This window comes from Cotesia glomerata, linkage group LG9 (genome assembly GCF_020080835.1).
Source record: "Cotesia glomerata isolate CgM1 linkage group LG9, MPM_Cglom_v2.3, whole genome shotgun sequence".
Classification (NCBI taxonomy): Eukaryota; Metazoa; Arthropoda; class Insecta; order Hymenoptera; family Braconidae; genus Cotesia; species Cotesia glomerata.
In genome coordinates, this window is record NC_058166.1 from 19,108,289 (window position 1) to 19,131,068 (window position 22,780).

Below are 22,780 nucleotides of genomic sequence, written 5' to 3' on the forward strand. Positions count from 1 at the left end.
TCAAATTGTCTTCTATAAAAAAACCATTTATTAACAGCTGATAACGCTTATCAAACATCAACAAATCCTTCTATCAGCATATCTATCACGTCACACATTAAAATTTAATTTAACCTATCTACAATCTATATACATATACTAAACCTCTCAATTGAACATATAAATTAACAATAATCCTCTAAATCATCAATTTTTTTCCCAAAATTCCCAAAAATTTAAATTATTTTCAATAAATAGTCAAAAATTCTCCCACCTTTGGGTTTCCACTCCGCACATTAGTTCCACTCTTAAAACTGCCATCAACTTCAAAAATTATCCTAAATACCTCATGGCACTTGAAATAAATAATTTCCCTAAAATCTCCCCAAATTACCCCACAAAACTAGTATTATCCCTCTTCCACCTCTTCATCCACTGCTGTTTGATCATATCCGCGCCTTTTTCCGCAATCATTATCACCGGAGCGTTGATATTCCCATTAGTGATGGTCGGCATGATAGACGCGTCGATAACTCGGAGTCCTTCTACACCATAGACCCTCAATTGTGGATCTACAACCGCCATTGGGTCGGTCGGAGGGCCCATTTTAGCCGTGCAACTCATGTGATAAATAGTCATGGTGTATTGCCTGATATAGCAGTTCCAGTACTCGTCAGTGTACAAAGGAATGTGTTTGCAATTGGGCAAAGGTTTGTCATGGAGCCTGGCGCCAAATCGCTTCATGGAAACAGTATCTCCCAGGGCAATGGCTGCCTTGACGCCTTCGCGCAAAACATCGACGTCTTCTTGCCTTGTTAAGTAATTGTGATAAAGCAGCGGATACTCTAAAGGATTTTTGGACCTGAGCCTGATTTCGCCCCTAGATTTCGGCCGGAGCATCATCGGAAAGACTGCAAAGACGTCTTTGTTGGTGACTTCGCCAAAAACTTCGTTGTAAAAAGCGTCTGTCAACCCGTGAGCGTTCTTAACTTGGGTTCCTCCGTCGGACATCACGGAAGCGGACGTCAGCATGAATTCAATATCTGGCCAGTCATCGGTTTGATTCGCGTATTTCGTGGAAATGAAAGCTACAGCCTCCAACCCGACGCTCGAAGTCAATGGACCGTCTTCGGTGATTGCGTAACGCAAGGCCGAGTTCAGGTTAACCAACCGGCCCATGACAATGCTGATTGGGTAGTCTATTAGAAAAGCAATCCCACCCACTGCAATGTGATCTTGCAAATTCTGGCCGACTCCAGGTGAATGGACCAAAGGTTTGATGCCGACTTGCTGCAAATGTTGCGAGTTTCCGATACCAGACAACATCAGCAATTGCGGTGAATTAATCGCGCCGGCTGATAATATAACTTCCTTGGTGGCGTAGATTACCTCTAACTTGTTGTTCCGGATTAGCTCCACTCCGTAAGCCCGTTTTGTTGCGGGATCTATGAGGATTCTGGTGACGTGGGTCCATAAGGACAAGTGGAAGTTTGGACGCAGTCTTATAGGCCTTACAAAGGCTTTTGCTGTACTGCAACGCGTCCCTCGGCGCATTGTGAATTGCCAAAGCGCGAATCCTGTTTGTTGGGCGCCATTTACGTCCACGATGTCGTAGCCCATTTCTTCGCCGGCTTGCAGGAATGCCATTCCCAACGGAGTGTTGTATGGAGATTCTTGGACTGTCAAGTAACCTCCTGCAAATTTAGATTTGTAAATTATTGATTTGTTCAATATTTATAATATTTCACAATATTTTATATATTTATCTTGACGTTCTAAGCAAATTTTACGAGTATATTTTTTTAAAATGATTTTTTGATATTGTTAGATAGCAATAGCCTGAATACATATTGATTGAACACCAAAAAAAAAAACACAATAGATATTGAATTGATTTTTAAATTAAAAAAATTTTCTAATGAATTTTTTGAAATTAAATTAGAGAATTTCCTAATTATAATGTCGATATAAAATTTTTGATCATTCATGATCTAAAAATTTGCAATTAAAGTTTAAATATAAGTTTTTGATTATAATTAGTATTAAAAACATCCGACAGAGGGCGAATAATCGCTGATTTATCTCCTTATAAGAAAATTAAGTTTCAGAAGTTAAGTTTTGAAACAAAAAACTTATTTTTTTGACTTTTTAATTGCATAGAAAATTTCTCATAATTTTTCCTCAATTTATAACACGGTACTTAACATTTGATAGATTTTACAATTAATTATAAACTTTTAAAACTATAGTTTTGTCTTATTTTCGTCTTATACTACATATTTTACGAAAATCGATCACTATATTGAGTAAATATGAGCTGACAAAAAATTGGACATAAAAAAAATTTTTTCTGATATTTTAAACTTTAAAACAAATCATGATTTTTTCAAATAAAGATATAACCCGGTGAATAAATTCAATAAACAAAACACGTATGTTCTTTCGATCATGCAAACAAAACTTTTCCCTTGCGAAATTCCTAACTTTTACCGTATGTATACACAGTACATGTACAAACACCAGGTATTAAATTGCTATGAATAAATAATATAATCATGAATCGCGAATCGTGAATAATGACTTCGACATGTAAACACATACCGGTACTATGGTGTCTTTTGTCCCGAGCCAAGTAGGGGTTTCGCTGATCCTCGGACTTTTTAAAGTACGGCAGAACGTCTTCGTAGCCCCATCCAGTGTTCCCGAAGCTCTCCCATTGGTCGAAGTCACGCCTGTTTCCGCGGATGTACAGCATCGTGTTGAGAACACTCGAGCCTCCCAAGACCTAGATTAAAAAATCGGCAAAGTCAACAAAAATTAGGTAATTTTAGTAGAAAATAATGTAAACCAGCTGTAACATAACATTTAATTGAATTGGTCATGTAGAAAGTGAGATAGCCAGTCTTGAGTTGCAACTATTTCATCACTGCACGTTAATTAAGCCCATTCGTAACCATCAATGAACTTTAATCTTCATTTTTTTGCGTCATTTATTTTTATGCTAGAAATTTTCTATTTTTTTATTTAATTTTTAGACAATCCAAAATTTTTAAATTCAAAGTCCAAAATAATAAAACTTAAATGGCTAAGCGATAAAAATTCGCAATAAAAGTGAGAAATAAAGTTGATGAACCGGTTTTTAAGACGGATCTTGTAATGGGCTGCCAAATTGAAGCTTTCACTCTCTATCTTTGCATCAATCCACGTGGTTTACCAAAATTAAATAAAATAACATTAAATTGCATCTTCAATATCATATCCTTTTACAGCTGATGAATATTCATTTAAACAATTTACAATTTTATAGCCGATTAATTCTATTAGTAACCGCAGAATTAAAACCTCTATTTGTGCAAAATTCACGGCCAAGCTGAAATTAGAAAGCCTTGTGAAAAGGATTCAATAAAAATTACCTTTCCCCTGGTCCAGCAGCACCTTTGGTCCACCATAGCCTGGCAAGCAGACCACTGGGGCTGGGTCCTGTACTTCCAGTCGACTTTGCTCTTGTGCAAATAGAGCGAGAGGATGGGAACATCGGTGATCTCTGTCTCGTGTCCGCCAGCTTCAATAAGCAGGACATTCCACTTGGGATTCTCAGTCAGTCTGTTCGCAATGACACTCCCCGCGCTCCCTCCACCGACCACTATGAAATCATACTTGGCTCTCAGGTTTTTCGTCACTTGGGGATGGTTCTCCGGGTCCATTAAGTCATAATTGAAATACGCCAAAGCGGCAATCAGCACCGGCAAAATACTCAGTTTACCGACCAAAAGTAGCCCAGCTGCTTTTATCGCTCCTACGACACTTGCTGCGATTACAGCCATTATGGGCCTACCCACTAGTTTATTTAAAGATTAATTTTCTCAGAATATACCTGCCGGGCGCTTTGATTTCATCATATATAGCCGGGACCCATGGGTTGTCGGCCTGTTAACACACCAGATATTTTAGTATGTTTCAATTCGTGACGTAAATTACTTGTCATTCTTAGTCACTAAATTCCTAGATATTTTTTGTTTCCGGTTAAGGAAACTGGATTTAGTTTTTGAATGATTCTCAACGGTATGCTATTGAACTGATCAGGTTTCTACATTCCAGAATTCGTAATACATTTTTTACTCCAGATTATATTTTACAGAAATTTAATAACGGAAATTTTCGAATAATTGTCAATTTATATGTTTATATTTATTAATAACACGGCTTGTAACAAAATAGTACTCGTATTGAAACTCAGCTTAAGTGTTTTTTGGATAATTCTAGAGGTGAAAATAAAAAATGAACTAAATCGGTAGAGTAGTTCAGAAATTTCGGCAATTAATAATTTTTCGGATAATTCAAAAAATTAGACTTTTGATCGTTCTTTTTTAAATAACTTTGAAACATCATGTCTTATCATATTTCCGTAAAATTCATTAAATAAGCTTTAATTTTTACATTTATTAATGTTTCAAGACAAACAATTACCTATTTTTTTGTCTATTTAATAAAAATTTGTATAGATTTCATAGAAATGCAAAATATTATGCTATTTTTTTTTTTTAAATAACTAACAAATGTGATTTTTTATCAAATTTTTATAAAATTTATCTAAAAGATAATTAAATTACCTTCAATCTCCATATCAATTTATTTTTTTTAGTCCAAAAACTGCTTCTAATATTTCACATTAATTCTAACAATTTTTTGATTGCTAAAAAATTTCTTTCCTTACCTCTTTCCGATACTTCTAATTATCATATTCAAAAATCGTTAATTCTGTAACTAGACCATAACTGTTATCATTAAAAATTTACATAATCCGACGCAACGCCGATTAATTTCAATTACAATTAATTTTACTGCGCTAGTTTAAACTTCAAGATACCAATTTACTAGTAAACATTGAATAAATATTTTTTTTAATTTTTGACACTATTTTAACAAAATAAAATTTTTTACAACAAATCAACTTGCCATAAAAATGATCAATTATTAATAATTAAAAATTAGTAATTAAATAAAAGAAGAATAGGTTACCTTCAGAAAAAATATTAAACGATTGGTAGAAGCACGTGGTGTTGAGATCGAGCGACTCACGACAGAGTAGAGAAAGCGAAAGACTGGATGTCTGAGAATTACGTTGGACGTATTAACCTTACGTGCTGCATGCACCTCCTACCACCTGATAGCTTTTATTAACAGATATCCTAATGTAAGATACCGGCGCTATTTAGTGACTAGTGTGCAATGTTCTACGATTGGGATAGATCTAATTGCGCCAATTCCAGTCCCAGTATGCAATCGAGAGCCTTTTTTTTATTAATTTATTCAAAAACAGCTTAGTGCAGGGGCAAAAAAGAATTTTTTATCGGACTTTTTCATCTCAATAATAATTAAGTGATCTATCGATTGAAATAGCTAAACGTATTATATACAATAGGTGCAATCTCATTGGTGAAAGTTATATTATCGGACCTATAACCTTCGATCGTAATCCAGTCGTTCGATAACCACAAAAGCAGAATAGAGGATTTGATGAATCTAAAAAATTTTTATTTTTCAATTGATGATTTGGGAAAAAAATTAAACTTTCAAAACTCATAAAAAGATAACAAATAATTTTATTAGTCAATAAAAAAAGTGTGTGAAAAACAACAAGGTGATTAAAAGAGTAATAAATGTCGAAAGGTCAGACTTTAATGACTATTGATGATAACGAAGCTAATGAGGATAAAAGTCATTTGCCTAACCAATGAGACTTAATCATGTCGCTGGCTTTTTCAGCTATCATTATAACAGGTGCATTAGTGTTTCCTCTGACAATCTTAGGCATGATAGAAGCGTCTACAACACGCAAAGAAGCCACTCCGTAGACCCGTAATTGCGGGTCAACAACTGCTGATCTGTCACTCTTCGGCCCCATTTTACACGTGCCAACAGGATGGTAAATGGTTCCCGTGTACTCCATAATCACGCAAGCCCAGTACTGGCGCGTTCCAAAGGGCAAATGTATGCAACCCGGCAGAGGTTCTTCTCTTAGTCTCCAGCCATTTTCAATGAAAGATTGTGTGTTGAGCAGCTCCAATGAAATTTCTATCCCATCAATCAGTGTGTCCAAATCGGGGTAAGCGGTGAAGAAATTCGGGTAAATTTCCGGGCCTCCCCAAATGGGCTCGGTGAAGTTCAGCCTTAGAAGCCCGCGGCTTCTCGGCGCCAGCAAAATTGGCTTAGCCATTATGCCGTTGTAGTAAGTAATTGGAAAGGCAGCAGTTTCCCTGAACTGGATTGGATCTTTGTAGAATTCTTCGACGTTTATAGGTTCGTAACTGTACTGAATGTCAGGTCTGGTGAAGGATTCTTCGAAGCGCGTTTGGATGAAGGTGTTTATGGTTATCGGGCCCATTGTGGATAGCCGGCCGCTTTTGGAGTGCTGGTAATACTCTATGTCTCTCACCATCTCATCATAGTCTGCTGAAACGCTTGTTTTGTTGCTCAAATCAAAGATAACGCCGTCGAGGGTCGCGTGATCTTGGAGATTGTAACCCACGTAGGAATTATAGATTACCGGGATTCCCAAATATTTTAAATCTTGCTCTGGTCCGACTCCGGAAAGCATCAGAATTTTGGGAGAATTCAACGACCCGGCTGATAGAATCACTTCTTTGGAAGCAAACGCCATTTTGGTGAACCCAGTTTTGGTTGACAAGTACTCAACGCCAATCGCAACTCTTGTTTTTGGATCTATTACTACTCTAATCACGTGAGCTTGAGTTTCGATGACCAAATTTTTCCGTTTTTGTCTAATCGGGCGGATGAAAGCCGCGTTTGTGCTCATTCGCATTCCGTCGTTGCTCGTTGTCTGGACTTCCATCAATCCCAATTGGTTTTCAGCATTCGAATCGACCTCCGGATAGCCCAGTTCTTTCAAAGAGTTGTATAGAATGTGGGAATTTATGTCTTGGTAAGAAAATCTCTCGACGTTTAGATATCCACCTGTTCCATGGTACTTTGGATTCTTTTTGACAATCTAGAGTTAAAAGAATAATGATTTTTAGTATGAAGTAAAAGATCTTTAGTTTAGAAGTTTTTTTTTAACAATGCTTACGTCCGGATCGTCATTATTTTCAGACTTTAAGAAATATGGTAATACGCTGTCGTAATCCCATCCGTAATTTCCGAGACTAGCCCATTCGTCATAGTCACCACGATTTCCTCGTACGTAAAGCATGTAATTTATGGAGCTCGAGCCGCCCATCACCTTGAAAATAAAATTTTTTGTTTTTGCACTTGAAAAGTATTTTTTATAAATATTTAAAAGTATAAATTACCTTTCCACGTGCCCAAGCACAAACTTGACCTGTTCTTGACCGACAAGAAAATTTATCCGGTTGGGTTTGATACTGCCAATCAATATTAGTAGAAGTTAATATCGGCGCGAATGCTGGGACACCAGTAACTTCCGGTTCTTCAATTCCCGCTTCCAACAGTAAGATCTATAAGTTTTAAATTTAATTTAAACAGTAACACTGATATTGTTTTCTAAACTCATAAATATAATTAAAGTGCTACATCCGAACAAAATTGCAAATAATAAATTTTCTTTTTTTATTCTCAATAAGACGATTAGAACGACCATAAATTTTATTTAATAGAAATAATGAGTAAATTAAGAACTTTTGCTCTAATGAGACCAGGGTCATTAGAGCAAATCTACGCATTATCTGGAGGTACTTTTCTTGAAGAATTTGGAAATAAGATCCCATAAAAAGGGGACAACCAAATTTAATTTTAGGTTATAATCTTAGTAATCTTAGTAAATTTAATTTAGGTTATAATCTTAGGTTTCTAAACGCTCGTAAAAATTAAATTTAAAATCTTTAAAATCTAACATTTAAGTTTTTCTTGTTCGTAAAAATTAAAATCAATACTTTTAAAGCCTAACACATTAAATCTTCCTAAAAACGCTCGTAAAAATTAAAATTTAAAACCTTTAAAATCTAACATTTAATTCTTTATGTTCGTAAAAATTAAATTCAATACCTTCAACATTAAATCTTCCAAAAAAAAAAAAAAAAAAAGAGCGCTCATAAAAATAAAACTAAAATACCTTCAAAATTTGACCTCAAAATTAAAGGTGTTTCGAAAACAAGAAAAAAAATATATATTTCCCAATGATTAAAAACTCACCGCCCAGGTGAAAATTTAAATGAGGCAACTAATAAATTCTTATTATTAATAAATAATTACGTAAATTCATTTCGTTTTGTTATATCACTAGTTAGTACAAAATGGATTTTAATATTCGAGACAATTAACCGTTCCAACCTTTGAAAACATTTCTGAAATTAACTAAATAAACTGGAATAAAATTGCTCAAAATCATGCTAGAATAACGAATCAAGTTCGACAAAATTTGCACTGAAATATTAAGTAGAAATAATGGACCTAAAAATCAACAATTGCAATATTAATAATAGATTTAGCAACATAGGAAAATTCTGTACATGCAGCCTTGCGCATAAGTAGAAGTATTCACAGGCTTGAATAGGGACGTGTCCTGGACGCTTTTCCTCTGGAAAGGAAATATAGTCGGGAAATCAAGCACTGATTGGCCGACGCTTTTCCCAAACTACTCACAAAATTAGGACTCTTGGAAAGATATAAAGATGGGCTCTCCTTCTGAGGGACCCACTCTTCAATCAACAGACTCAATAGCGTTTGGCGCCAAGTTCCGTTCTCAAGCCAGACTACCGAGTGTGTATATACCGTAAGCAGAACGATTTTATGAGGTTACAAATTTTTTTTCAAATTTATTTTGATTTTTTTTTTTATATGATATTTTATAATAGTAGTTCATGCTTTTTATTACGCGTATTACTTGATTATTATCAATTATCTTTATAATTTCTATTTAAAATTATTAAAAATAATCAGCACAAACTATAGCGACCCAGATTTTTAGATTTTAACTTTTTTCTTATGTAAAAAGCGAACGGCCAGAGACTAAATAATATAAGGATATATATATAAAATAAGTCCACGTTCATAAGACTATTAAGAAAAAAAATTTTTATTTCTTTACAAAAAGATATAAAATAAAAAATTAAAAAATCCAAGTAACCGATATGGTTGTATATGATTTTCGGAAATTAAAAAAAATTTTGTAAATTTAAAAATTAAAAGAAACAATTTTGGAACGTACTTGGTGTGCGTCATTGTGTACTTCAATTTTTTTTGAAATTCCTAGTAGATAGATTTTAGGAATTTCATAAAAAGTGAAATATTTCGTAACCACGCAATAATTCAACACTAAATTACTTGAAATATCCGAACAATAATTGCCTCTAAAAAAAAAAATTCAATTTTGGTGTTCATATTCAAATTTTATAATTATCTTGTAATTTATAATTATGTGAAAAATTCAATTTTTGTGTTTATGTTCAAATTTTATAATCATCTTGTAATTTATAATTTTGTGAACAATTCAATTTTTTGTGTTTATATTCAAATTTTATAATCATCATGTAATTTATAATTTTGTGAACAATTCAATTTTGTGTTTATAATTATCTCGTAATTTATAATTCTGTAAACAATTCAATTTTCTTGTTTATATTTCAAACTTTATATCTAAACATTATTAGAATACAGACTGTAAAAACCATTCCGATTTATTATTCATAATTTAATAAACCCCAGATATCCTCGAAGATCCCGGTCTATAAGCTTTGATCAGCTTGGACCAAAATAAAACAATTTAAATCCGATTTCGGACATAACAAAAGTAAAAATATCATTTTTTGTAATTATAGATTACAACAAATAATAACTTTCTCACAAATTTTTACGGTATTAAAAAAAAATTTTTCATACTTTCCAGTTATAAATCTCAGACAGTCTATTTGCGAGAACACAGCCCGCAGATCCAGCTCCGACAATAATAAAGTCATACTTTTTAAAAGATCCATTTATTTTCGGGTACTTTATTTTAGCGCGTTTTTTAACGCAGTTATAATCACTATTGAAGCCATTTGTTTCCCAGCTTTGAAAATTATTTGAGCACAAACGCGGATTAACTTCTTCGGCACAACCTTCACAAATTCTTCTATTTAAGTTAGAAGATTGAAATTGACTGTCTGAAAATCCGTAATTTGGAGTTACTACGTTCACTAAACTTTCCAAATTGTCCACACTAAATTTTTGTGAGTATCCAAAACTAGGATTAAAAATAAAATCATCTCGAGACTGCCCAAAAAGATTGGCTATCAATGCGAGAAACATCATTGCTGGAGGCTGACATGTGGACAGTTTTGAATCCACTGCACAAACCTCGGACAAATTTTTGGGTATCCATGACATTGTTAATCAAATTTTGAAAACTATAAAAATTCACTGGAAACAAAAGCACTTATAGATACACTTTTGATGCTCGACTAATCTAACAACTTGTCTACAGCCCTAGAAAAACTAAAGCGCAATATTATTTACTATTGTTTTTATATCGCTCCAATTATCGTTACGGTGTGGTTTACCGAGCGTACCTTTCGATTTCCATAAGAATTACGAGCTAAAGAATTTATAACTTTTCTTTTATTTGCGTTTTATACAAACAATCGTACCCTTCCACGGAAGTATAATAATATTGTTATTAAATAGCGGTGCGTGACGTAAAAAATTTATGTGTATCAACACTTGATAGTAAAATTTCTCCAATAAACTTTTCTATTATAAATGATACGGCTGATATTGCATACAACACATAATTTGTTGAATTGACGGCAATAATCAATTTTGTATATCAATGTACAGTTTAGATGTCATTTATATCGTATGGTATCTTATCTTATCGTTAAGGAAAACAGTTAGTGATCAAATAAGTACCGAATGTAACTGACTTGTATGCTAATTTTAGCGAGTGCAAACTTTAAAAGTTAGTGGTGTAAAAGTCAAATATTTGACATCTGTCAGGTGCAATCTTAAAAATCCATACTTAAAAATATTTATCAATTTCATCCATAATTACTGCAATTCTAATTAAAAAAGCAGGAAAAATTTTGAAAGACTTTATTGGAAATAATTGTAAAAGTACAAATATCAAACTAAGAGACTGAATTAAAATTAATCTCAATTGGAAATATTTCAATGATGATTGAGCCAAAAATTTTTGATAATATCAGCTCCTTTCTCGGCGATCATTAACGTAGTTGCATCAGGATTGGCAGCAGGAACATTTGGCATGATTGAAGCGTCAATAACACGAAGTCTATCGATTCCCAAAACTTTCAAGTCTGAATCAACCACAGATTTTGGATCATCAGAAGGTCCCATCCGAGCCGTTCCTACTGCATGAAAGTAGGAATGCGCAGTGTATCGAAGATTGCATTCCCAATATTCAGGAGTGTCAAATTTAAAATCACACCCAGGTATCACAGCTTCGCGTAATTTAACTCCAAGACCCTTGAAAGTCTTAGTTTCCAAAAGACTCTTAATAAATTCCAAAGATTTTAACAAAGTAACCTTATCTCGATTATCCGCGAGATAATTTTGGAAAATTTTGACCTGATCCCTAGGTGACTTATTTCTTAACTTAACTTCTCCAGAGCTTTTTGGTTTGAGCAAAACAGGAGTCACCGAAACAATATCGGACGTCGATGTGTTGGTAAGAATATTTACCAATTTTGGCGAGTAAGGATAGACCTTGAACCCCGTGGTGACCTCATCATCGCCTTGAGGTGAGTGATATGCGTGAAATTGAATATCAGGATACTTTGAAGAAGAGTTTTCAACATTGATGAGACCCATGAATTGCAGTCCGCCAGAAGTAGTCAATTTACCTCTTCTATGAAGTAAAAACTCGAACGCTTCATCTTCTGAGGGAGTTAGAGATTCATTTGTAGACGATTGGTTTTTGAATTCAAAGACAATTCCCTGCCAACTTAGGTGGTCCTGGAGGTGTTTTCCAACTGGTAGATCAGCGAGACACTTGATTCCAAATTCTTCCAGGTGTTCTTTGGGCCCGATACCAGAAAGCATCAATAGTTTTGGAGATTCCATAACTCCAGCAGAAACGATAACTTCTTTTGATGCTCTTAAATCGATGGTTTTGTTATTTTTTAGCGTAACACGCACTCCAGTAGCTTGTTTATTATTTATCAAAACTAGATCAGCCCGAGCAGAAGTCATCAAAAAAAGGTTTTTCCGATTTCTCACTGGAGATAGATAAGCTTTTGCTGTACTAACACGACGTCCATTATTTGCACTCATATGTGATCTTCCGAATCCGATAAATTTATCAGTGTTGAAGATGTCAATTTTTGGGACGCCGATTTCTGCTACAGCTTCTGAAAACAGCTCCTGAAAATGACTTGTATAGTTCATCAATCGTACACTGACAGGTCCATGGGTACCCAGATACTTGTCACCATATTTTTCGATAGTTTCGCGTGGATAGTTGTTTGACTTCTTGAAATAAGGCAGAACATCATCATAGCTCCAGCCAGGATTGCCTTCCGCGGCCCATGAGTCATAATCACTAGGATTTCCGTATAGATATACCATACCATTGACAGAAGAACCTCCACCTACAGCTTTACCTCCTGTCCACTTACTTCTTCCGTCGATCATACCCAAGCAAAAATCATTCTGCGGCTCTTCCAGGTAATAATAAGTTTCTGCAGATTTTTGAAGATCCATAAATAGACCTGGAACATCACTAGTTGGCGTAGGGTATGTCCCAGCTTCAATAAGTAACACTTTCCAATTAGGTTGTTCAGATAAGCGCGATGCCAAAGCTGATCCAGCTGTTCCTGCACCAACAATTATAAAATCAAATCGTTCTTCAAGATTGTCCAAGATTTCGGATGTTCGATCCGGAGGATAGTCGTCTATTTTTGAGAAATCGCATTTGGCCGCCAAAAGTGTCTGGAATAGCTGAGTGAATATTACTGGCGTTGGTCCGCTGATTGGAGATGTACAATTTGCGGCTAAACATCCTTCCATGATAAATTAGTTCACTTGACTGAGAGTTAACATTTTTAAGTGATTGCTTGTACTCTGTAAGTTTTTATAAAAAATTGTTATCTTTTTGAGTATACAATTCTTTTGAAATTGTTGACTTATTATGATCAAACACAAGAAATACATGGGATATTGAATTTAAATTTTTTTATCGAAAATAAAGGTACCTTTACAGTATTGTATCAAATTAAAGTCACAATTGCTTATCTTCATCAATTTTAAATTCTGCCTGAATAAATATGAATGTTGTGTACTTTTAAGTTGTTTGAGTTCAAAAATGTCAATTAGTCATTCGACAAAAAGAAACATTTTTAAATTTTATTGAACCAGAGTATTGCCCGCACGAATTATGCAATTTTGTGATATTTAATGCATTTCTGAAAGCAAAAAAGAATGACCGAGCATCAGAAATCGATTTCAGAAAAAGTTCTAATAGTATTTTTAAAGCATACTTTTTTTTTAATATTACTGCAATTATGACAAAATTAAAGTTGAAATTTGCTTCGATTACTGTCATGACTGGCGAGAGGTGAACTATATCATGATAAAAGTCAGATATTTGGCATGAGCCAGGCACAGAAGATTGATAAGAACAAAACCAGACTTTAAAATGTTAATTAATTTTTTTTAATAACTACCGCAGTTATAAATGAAAAAGTATAATATTTTAAGAGTCTTTATTTGCAATAATTTTGAGGCATTTTATTGTTAATAACCTTTAGAGTACAAATATCAAACTAATAGACTAAATTAGAATTGATCTCAAGTGAAAGTATCAATGGTGATTTTGCCAAAAATTCTTGATGATATCAGCTCCTTTCTCGGCGATCATTAACGTAGGACCATAAGTGTTGGCGGCAGTAACATTTGGCATGATTGAAGCATCAATTACTCGTAGTCTATCGATTCCCAATACTTTAAAGTTTGAATCGACAACAGATTTTGGATTATCAGAAGGTCCCATTCGAACGGTTCCAACTGTATGCCAGAAGGAACGCCCAGTATGTCGAAGATTGCATTCCCAGTATGGAGGGCTGTCAAATTTGAAATCTTCACACCCAGGTATTACAAGCTCCCGTAATTTAACTCCAAGATCTTTGAAAGTTTTAGTTTTCAAAAGACTTTTAACAAATTCCAAAGATTTTAACAAAGTAACCTTATCTCGATTATCCGCGAGATAATTTTGGAAGATTTTGACCTGATCGCTAGGTGACCTACTTCTTAGCTTAACTTCTCCAGAACTTTTGGGTTTTATCAAAATAGGAGTTACCAAAAAAATATCGGAAGTCGATGAGTTGGCAAGAATATTTATCAATTCTGGCGAGAAAGGAGAGACTTTGAGTCCTTTCGCGATCTCATCACCGCCTTTAGGTGAGTAAAATACATGAAATTGAACATCAGGGTATTTTGAAGAAGTGTTTTCAACATTGATAAAACCCATATAGTCTATTCCGCCCGAAGTAGTCAATGTACCTTCGTTATGAAGTAAGAACTGGTACGCTTTATCTTCTGAGAGTGTTGGAGATTTACTCCCATATGACTGATTTTTAAATTCAAAGACAATTCCTTGCCAAATTACGTGGTCCTGGAGATTTTTTCCAACCGGCAAATCAGCGAGGCACTTAATTCCAAGTTCATTCAGGTGTTGTTTCGGTCCGATACCAGATAACATCAATAGTTTTGGAGACCCCATAGCTCCAGCAGAAACGATAACCTCTTTCGATGCTCTCAACTCGACGGTTTTGTTATTTTGTAGTGTAACTCGAACCCCAGTAGCTTGGTTATTATTTATCAAAACTAGATCAGCCCGAGCAGAAGTCATCAAAAAGAGGTTTTTTCGATTTCTCACTGGAGATAGATAAGCTTTCGCTGTACTGACACGATGTCCATTATTTGCAGTCATATGTGTTCTTCCGAATCCGATAAATTTATCAGTGTTGAAAATGTCAATCTTCGGGATGCCGATTTCTGTTACAGCTTCTGAAAACAGCTCCTGAAAATGACTTGTATAGTTCATCAATCGTACACTGACAGGTCCATGGGTACCCAGATACTTGTCACCATATTTTTCGATAGTTTCGCGTGGATAGTTGTTTGACTTCTTGAAATAAGGCAGGACATCCTCATAGCTCCAACCAGGATTGCCTTCCGCAGCCCATGAGTCGTAATCACTAGGATTCCCGTAAAGATATATCATACCATTTATAGAAGAACTTCCACCTAAAACTCTACCTCCTGCCCATTTGGTTCTTTGGTCGATCATTCCCAAGCAAAAATCATTTGGTGGCTCCTCTAGGTATATATAAGCTTCTGAAGTTTTTTGAAGTTCCAAAAATAGACCTGGAACATCACTAGTTGGCGTAGGGTATGTCCCAGCTTCAATAACTAACACTTTCCAATTAGATTGTTCAGATAAGCGCGATGCCAAAACCGATCCAGCTGTTCCTGCCCCAACAATTATAAAATCAAATGATTCTTCAAGATTTTCCAAGATTTCGGATGTTCGATCCGGAGGATAGTCGTCTATTTTCGAGAAATTGCATTGGGCCGCCAAAAGTGTCTGGAATAGCTGAGTGAATATTACTGGCGTTGGTCCGCTGATTGGAGATGTACAATTTGCGGCTAAACATCCTTCCATGATGTGAAACTTTTACTTGACTTGGAATTTACACCTGTTACTGATCGTTCAAATTTTGTGAATTTTCATAAGAAATATACACTCTTTTCAGAACTGTTAATAAATGATGATCAAATACTTGCGATGAATGATGTATCACGGATTAAATGAAAAGTAAATTTCCATTTTCAACATTGAAATACGAAAAATGTAAAGCCAACGTTTCTTATCTTTATTTATATTAACTCTGGTCTGAACAAATATTATTTATATGTATTTTTAAACTTTTCGTGTTTAAAAATGTGGATAAATTATTTGATCAAATAAACTTTTTGAAATCATCAAACCGCAATATCTTACGAACAAATTATTCAATATCGACATTTTTTGTCACATTTGATGCAATTTCATCAGCGAAAAAAATTACTGAGTATCTAAAGATCTTAAAATCAATATCTGCTAAAAACTTCATTTTCAAACATTAGGATAAAATCAAATACTAACCAATTTTTATAAAACTTCAATTTTATTAACAGAAATTCAAAAAACAATAAACTTAATATCACTAAAATTTTTTATTAATTTATCACATATTTACAATCTTTATCATCCTACAACTATTTGCCCAATCCAATTAGCTTTAATCAAATCCGCACCTTTTTCCGCAATCATATAAACCGCAGCATTGATATTCCCACTCGGAGCGTACGGCATAATTGAAGCATCAATAACCCTCAAATTATCAACCCCCAGAACCCTCAATTTGGAATCAACAACAGATTTCGGATTCTCGGGTGTTCCCATTCTCACTGTCCCTACCGGATGATAAAACGGATGAGCAACATGCCTAAGATGGCATTCCCAGTACTCAGCAGTGTCAAATTCAAACTCCTTGCACCCAGGAATCGTACTGTTGACCAACTTCACTCCAAGACTCTTGAAAGCTTCAGTATCGGTCAAGTTTTTGACAAATTCAACATTTCTAAGCAACGTATCTTTGTCTCGATCATCCCCTAGATAATTTGGAAAAATTCTAACCCTGTCTTCTGGTGACTTACTGCGGAGCTTTATTTCTCCAACACTTTTCGGGTTTAACACAATCGGACTCATCAAAATAACATCCTTAGATTTCACTATGTCAACAAAATAACTTCTAAGCTCATCAGTTAAATCGTAACTTTTCAGCAAAGTGTTGAACTTCTCAGTAGATCCTTTTGGGAATACACTGGTAATTAACTGTATATCCGGATAAATTGCTTCAGGATTCTCCAGATTAACAAACGCCTGGACATCCGATCTCCCAATGGTAGCAAGTATTCCGTCATTGTGAGCTAAGTACTCATAAGCGTCATCCAGCGAATCGGCGAAAGTCTTATTAACCCCAGTCTTGTTATCGAATTCTAAATAGAGCCCCCACATAAAATGATCTTGGAGATTCTTTCCAACCGGCAGATCCGCTAAGCACTCAATTCCCAATTCTTGGAGCTCACTTTTGGGTCCGATTCCGGATAACATCAACAATTGAGGAGACGCAACAGTCCCAGCAGAAACAATAACTTCCTTCGAAGCCTTCAATTCGAGTGTTCTGTTGTCTTTAAGCGTAACACGGACTCCAGTTGCTCGGTAGTCATTGATCAAAATCTGATCAGCTCTTGTAGAAGTCATCACAAAGAGGTTCTTCCTGTCTTTCACCGGAGAAAGATAAGCCTTCGGTCCACTGACTCTTCGTCCGCTATCAATGGTTCCATAAACTCTACCAAATCCTATAAACCGTTCGGTGTTGAACATGTCCAAAATCGGGATGTCTCTTTCCTTGGCTGCTTGCAACAATATCTCTGGTAGAGCTGTCTCTGAGTAATTATAAGATCTAATCCTCACTGGTCCATCTTTTCCAAAGTACCTAGTTCCGTAGGCTTCAATTATTTCCCGAGGGTAGTTTGTCGACTTTCTGAAGTACGGAAGGACATCTTCGTAGCTCCAACCATCATTCCCTTCAGCTGCCCACGAATCGTAGTCACCCTTGTTCCCATTGATCTGTATCATCGAATTGATGATAGAACTTCCGCCTAGAGCGAAACCTCGAGGCCAAAGGCACCTTTTGTTGACCATACCTAGGCAACTAACATTGTTTGATTCTGTTGAGTAGGAATAGTCTTCTCTGGACCTTTGCAGATCCAAGTAGTAAGCCGGAACGTCACTTTTTGCTGAAGGATAAGTTCCGGCTTCTATGAGTAACACTTTCCAGTCAGGTTCTTCAGACAATCGGGCAGCTAGAGCTGATCCAGCTGACCCCGCTCCAATTATTATAAAGTCAAACTCGGAATTTTCGTTAATTTCTGAGGATCGGTCCGGAGGATAAGAGTCTATTCTTCCGACACTGCATTTCGCGACCAAAAGTGTCTGAAGTAGTTGAGAAAATATTACTGGGGTTGGACCACTGATTGGAGATGTGCAGTTAGATTGGCAACTTTCCATGATACTAGATAAATTACAATTTTTTAATTGTAAGTCTCGGGTTTAAAAATCTTCAATGCAAAAAATTAAGTACTTACAGTGTAATTTGTTCAGAAATTCTTCAAACCTTTCACTGATATTAATTAAGGTCAATGATAAAAGTTTATAAACAATAAAAATTTCAAGGCAATCTCTTTATACTTGAAATGACAATTAACTTTTTGTCTCGACGGAATACCTGTCGTCAATGAACCTGATGACAAAATACTGAGGTTAATAAATGGGTCAATTCTTACGTAAGAATGATTGATTCATCATCGTTATCAAAATTAAAATTATATTTACATAAACCAAATATTTACTTTTAAAAAAATTTATTTCATCGATCAAAATTATTCTAAAACATATTCATTCAGTTTACAATTGATTGGTATATAGATTTCTTAAAATAAAGCTTCAAATCAGCTTCTGTTGAGCCAATAGTCCTTGATCAAATCAGCTCCCTTTTCTGCGATCATCATCGTAGGAGCATTGGTGTTTCAAAAACTCCAAATGGATTCCCACCAAAACAAAATGGTGCTAAAGATTCTTTCCCACTAGAAGATCTGCTTTGCACTTGATACCCAAAGCCTCTAGATCATCTTCAGGCCCGACTCCGGACAGCATCAGCAATTGCAGAGAAGCGACAGATCCAGCAAAAAGCACAACTTCTTTTTTTGCCCTTAAATCGACTGTTCTTCTGTCCTTCAACGTGACTTAAACTTCTTTCGATGCCCTTAACTCGACGGTTTTCTTACTTTTTAGTGTAACACGCACTCCAGTAGCTTGGTTATTATTTATCATAACTAGATCAGCTCGTGCAATAGTCATCAAAAAAAGATTGTTTCTTTTTTTCACTGGAGATAGATAAGCTTTCGCTGCACTAACACGGTGTCCATTATTTATAATCATATGTGATCTTCCGAATCCAATAAATTTATCAGCTACAGCTTCTGAAAACAACTCATGAAAATGACTTATATAGTTCATCAATCGTACGCTGACAGGCCCATCGGTACCCAGATACTTGTCACCATATTTTTCGATAGTTTCGCGTGGATAGTTGTTTGACTTCTTGAAGTAAGGCAGAATATCATCATAGCTCCAGCCAGGATTGCCCTCCGCGGCCCACGAGTTATAATCACTAGGATTTCCGTAAAGATATAACATACTATTGATGGAAGAACTTCCACCTAAAACTCTACCTCCTGCCCACTTGCTTCTTTTTTCGATCATTCCCAAACAAAAATCATTTTGAGGCTCTTCAAGGTAGTCGTAAGCTTCTGTAGTTTTTTGAAGATCCATATATAGACCCGGAACATCAGTAGTTGGCGAAGGATACGTCCCGGCTTCAATAAGTAACACTTTCCAATTAGGTTGTTCAGATAAGCGTGATGCCAAAGCTGATCCAGCTGTTCCTGCTTCAACAATTATAAAATCAAATGGTTCTCCAAGATTTTCCAAGATTTCGGATGTTCGATCCGGAGGAAAGTCGTCTATTTTTGGGAAACTGCATTCGGCCGCCAAAAGAGTCTGGAATAGCTAAGTGAATATTATTGGCATTGGGCCTGTGATTGGAGATGTGCAATTTGCGGCTAAACATCCTTCCATGATAAGTGAAACTTTTACTTGACTGGGAGTTCACACTTTATTAGTGATCGTTTAATCTGCGAATTTTTATAAAGAAGTGTTATCTTCTTTATTATACACTTCTTTTGAAATTGTTAATAAATCATGATTAAATATTTGCCATGTATAATTTATAAAAAATCATTATTTTAATCAAAAGTTAAAAATACATTTTCAATATCGAAATGTACCAAATAAGATTAAAGTTTTTTATTTTTATTAATATTAACTTTAGTCTGGACAAATATTACTTTTATGTACTTTTTAACTGTTTGTGTTCAAAAGTGTGAATAATTTATTCGATGGAATGCATTTTTTTTTTGATTTTATCAAACCACGATATTTTTCGTACAAAATTATCTAATGTCGAATATTACAAAATTATCTAATGTCATACTGTGTCTTATATAATGCTATTTCGTCAGTAAAAAAAATACCGGGTACTTTGAGACCTTAAAAAATTAAGATTTGATAGAAACTCAATTCCTCAAAAGTCGGAATGAAATCAATCACTAACCAGTTTTTATAAATCTTCAATTTTATTAATGAAAATTAAAAAAAAAAACATGCTTAATGTCACTGAAAATAACTTTTTATTAATTTACAATACATTTACAATCTTTATCATCTTATAACTATCAAAATTTAAATTACATTTACATCAACCAAATATTTACTCTTAAAAAAATTTATTTCATCGATCAAAATTATTTTAAAACATATTAATTCAGTGTACAATCGATTGATGACAGATTTCTAAAATTAAAGCTTCAACTCAGCTTCTATTGAGCCAGTAGTCCTTGATCAAATCAGCTCCCTTTTCCGCGATCATCATCGTAGGAGCATTGGTGTTCCCGCTGGTAACATCCGGCATGATCGATGCATCTATAACTCGAAGACTCTCAACTCCTAAAACCTTCAACGTCGAATCAACCACAGACTTAGGATTTTCAGAAGATCCCATTCTCGCGGTACCGACTGGATGATAGATAGTGCTGGACATATGCCTAAGACTGCACTCCCAGTACTGTGAGCTATCAAACATAAAATTTTCACATCCAGGAATAACAACCTGCCTCAAGTTAGCACCTAATTTTTTGAAAGGTTCGGTGTCGATAAAGTCTTTTACAAACTCAACAGCTTTGAGCATCAATCTTGCATCATCTTCATCACAAAGATAGTTGGAATAAATCATAACTTGGTCACTGGGTGACTTGCTGCGTAATTTAATCTCTCCAACGCTTTTCGGCTTTAACAAAGTAGGACACATGAAGATAGTGCTGGTATTCTTTGATAAACTGGTTAGATAGTCACTCAACTTTTGGTTCAAGCCCATGGCTTTCACCAAGTCGGCCATCAATACAGAGTTGCCTTGCGGAATGAAAATGTTATGGAACTGGATGTCTGGATAAAGTGAAGCAGGATCATCAAGATTGACAAAACCAAGAAGATCTATCCCTCCAATACCAGCAAGCCCGCCTTTGCTGAACGCTAGGTAGTTAAAGACTTCATTTTGAAGATTAGCAGCATCCAAGGAACCATTCAAGACCTCCAACTGGATTCCCAGCCAAACTAGATGGTCCTGAAGATTCTTTCCAACTGGAAGATCTGCTTTACAATCAATACCCAAAGCCTCCAGATCATCTTTAGGCCCGATTCCGGACAGCATCAGCAATTGCGGAGAAGCAATAGATCCAGCAGAAAGCACAACTTCTTTCTTTGTCCTCAAATCAACTGTTCTTCCGTTCTTCAACGTAACCTTAACTCCCGACGCGCGATTTCTTTCCATCAAAATTTGGTCCGCCCTCGCGGAAGTCATCACGAATAAATTCTTCCTATCTTTAGCCGACGAAAGAAAAGCTTTTGCTGCATTATTACGACGTCCATCACTTAGAGTTCCATGCGCTCTGCCAAACCCTATAAAATGATCTCCGTTGAGAATTTCCAAGGTCGGAACTCCCTTTTCTTTAGCTGCTTGTAGAAAAATATCCTGAATATTCGACTCGGTGTAATTGTAAGAACGTACACTCAGTGGGCCGTCACTTCCGTAATGCCGGTCTCCATATTTCAGGATCACTTCATGCGGATAATTGACCGATTTCTTGAAGTAAGGAAGGACGTCCTCGTAACCCCAACCTTGGTTACCTTCCGCTGCCCACGAATCAAAGTCTTTATTATTTCCATAAATGTATAACATAGCATTTATTGTCGAAGACCCACCCAGAACTTTCCCTTTCCCCCATTTGCAGCGCTTGTCAATCATTCCCAGGCAGAAATCGCTTTGCGGTTCGACGAGGTAATCATAGTCCTCTTTAGTTTTCTGCAGGCCCAAAAATAGGCCCGGAATATCACTAGTAGCTGAAGGATACGTTCCAGCTTCTATAAGTAACACCTTCCAATTGGGTTCTTCGGACAATCTTGATGCCAAAACTGATCCAGCTGATCCGCCACCAACAATTATGAAATCAAATGGATCTTCAAGAGTTTCCGAAATTTCGGCTGTGCGATCTGGAGGATAGTCATCGATTCTTCCAAGTCCACACTGGGCTGCTAAAATTGTCTGAATGAATTGAGTGAATATTACTGGTGATGATCCACTGATTGGAGATGGACAACTTTGAACTACACACGAATCCATTTCCTGAAAAAAAATGTCGGCTGATAAAGGAATTTGGATAAATTTTTGCAACTGAATCTTTACTTACCGAATTGCTCTGTTCTCAATTGCTTTCTGCAGTATTGTGCACTTGATTTTCAATTATCGATTTATCCCACCGAGAACAACAGGATAATAACAACGAAGAGGTCAATGATTGACTCCAAACAACAGATACCATAATCAGTTATTGAATAGCATATCCTCACGCTTTCTGATTAAAAAAATAATTCAAGTGCAAGTTGGTTTGACATTAATACTTGATATAAGTGATCTGATCATAAAAATCTATTCCTTATACATAAATATTATTGTTCGATCACATTTTTCTACTAAATTATTGATAATTAATTCTATCATAGAAATATTATTTTCAAAATTTATTGCAAAAGTACCTAAGCGACCTA

General features: G+C 35.4%; 5 protein-coding genes across 9 annotated transcripts in view; 1 reads left to right on the forward strand and 4 right to left on the reverse strand.

Annotated features, from left to right (window-relative positions):
- LOC123271979 (flotillin-2) overlaps positions 1-22,780 on the forward strand; it is a 67,612-nt gene that overhangs the window by 29,516 nt on the left and 15,316 nt on the right. The gene's annotated exons all lie outside the window — the stretch shown is intronic.
- LOC123271969 (glucose dehydrogenase [FAD, quinone]-like) lies at positions 163-5,229 on the reverse strand. The gene is made up of 4 exons (XM_044738497.1): positions 4,999-5,229; positions 3,393-3,906; positions 2,581-2,764; positions 163-1,673 (listed from the first exon to the last, which is right to left on the reverse strand). The coding sequence occupies exons 2-4, from the start codon at positions 3,801-3,803 to the stop codon at positions 370-372; spliced, it is 1,899 nt and encodes a 632-aa protein (XP_044594432.1). The 5' UTR covers positions 3,804-3,906; positions 4,999-5,229; the 3' UTR covers positions 163-369.
- LOC123271978 (glucose dehydrogenase [FAD, quinone]-like) lies at positions 5,594-7,490 on the reverse strand. Of its 2 annotated transcripts, XM_044738517.1 has the most exons (3): positions 7,290-7,490; positions 7,067-7,219; positions 5,594-6,988 (listed from the first exon to the last, which is right to left on the reverse strand). In XM_044738517.1, exons 2-3 carry the CDS (start codon positions 7,214-7,216, stop codon positions 5,699-5,701), a joined length of 1,440 nt encoding a protein of 479 aa, XP_044594452.1. In that variant the 5' UTR covers positions 7,217-7,219; positions 7,290-7,490; the 3' UTR covers positions 5,594-5,698. The 2 variants fall into 2 exon arrangements, with proteins under 2 accessions (XP_044594452.1, XP_044594453.1); XM_044738518.1 differs by lacking the exon at positions 7,290-7,490 and having other exon boundaries at positions 7,067-7,232.
- Positions 16,157-18,603, reverse strand: LOC123271973 (glucose dehydrogenase [FAD, quinone]-like). Its single transcript, XM_044738509.1, has 2 exons — positions 18,148-18,603; positions 16,157-18,074 (listed from the first exon to the last, which is right to left on the reverse strand). The coding sequence occupies exon 2, from the start codon at positions 18,068-18,070 to the stop codon at positions 16,202-16,204; it is 1,869 nt and encodes a 622-aa protein (XP_044594444.1). The 5' UTR covers positions 18,071-18,074; positions 18,148-18,603; the 3' UTR covers positions 16,157-16,201.
- On the reverse strand, positions 20,384-22,730 carry LOC123271974 (glucose dehydrogenase [FAD, quinone]-like). 3 transcript variants are annotated; one of them, XM_044738510.1, is made up of 2 exons: positions 22,423-22,730; positions 20,384-22,358 (listed from the first exon to the last, which is right to left on the reverse strand). In XM_044738510.1, exon 2 carries the CDS (start codon positions 22,353-22,355, stop codon positions 20,493-20,495), a length of 1,863 nt encoding a protein of 620 aa, XP_044594445.1. In that variant the 5' UTR covers positions 22,356-22,358; positions 22,423-22,730; the 3' UTR covers positions 20,384-20,492. The 3 variants fall into 3 exon arrangements, with proteins under 3 accessions (XP_044594445.1, XP_044594447.1, XP_044594446.1); XM_044738512.1 differs by having other exon boundaries at positions 20,384-22,375; XM_044738511.1 differs by having other exon boundaries at positions 22,419-22,730.

What these genes read in the sequence shown, in the direction of transcription:
- LOC123271974 (XM_044738510.1), bottom strand. Translation starts at nt 22,355, where the DNA reads ATGGATTCGTGTGTAGTTCAAAGTTGTCCATCTCCAATCAGTGGATCA.
- LOC123271973 (XM_044738509.1), bottom strand. Translation starts at nt 18,070, where the DNA reads ATGGAAAGTTGCCAATCTAACTGCACATCTCCAATCAGTGGTCCAACC.
- LOC123271969 (XM_044738497.1), bottom strand. Translation starts at nt 3,803, where the DNA reads ATGGCTGTAATCGCAGCAAGTGTCGTAGGAGCGATAAAAGCAGCTGGG. An exon ending in GCTGCTGGACCAGGGGAAAG is followed by an intron (nt 2,765 to 3,392) that starts GTAATTTTTATT and finishes TTTTTAATCTAG; the next exon opens with GTCTTGGGAGGCTCGAGTGT. An exon ending in CAAAAGACACCATAGTACCG is followed by an intron (nt 1,674 to 2,580) that starts GTATGTGTTTAC and finishes CTAAATTTGCAG; the next exon opens with GAGGTTACTTGACAGTCCAA.
- LOC123271978 (XM_044738517.1), bottom strand. Translation starts at nt 7,216, where the DNA reads ATGGGCGGCTCGAGCTCCATAAATTACATGCTTTACGTACGAGGAAAT. An exon ending in AAAATAATGACGATCCGGAC is followed by an intron (nt 6,989 to 7,066) that starts GTAAGCATTGTT and finishes TTTTAACTCTAG; the next exon opens with ATTGTCAAAAAGAATCCAAA.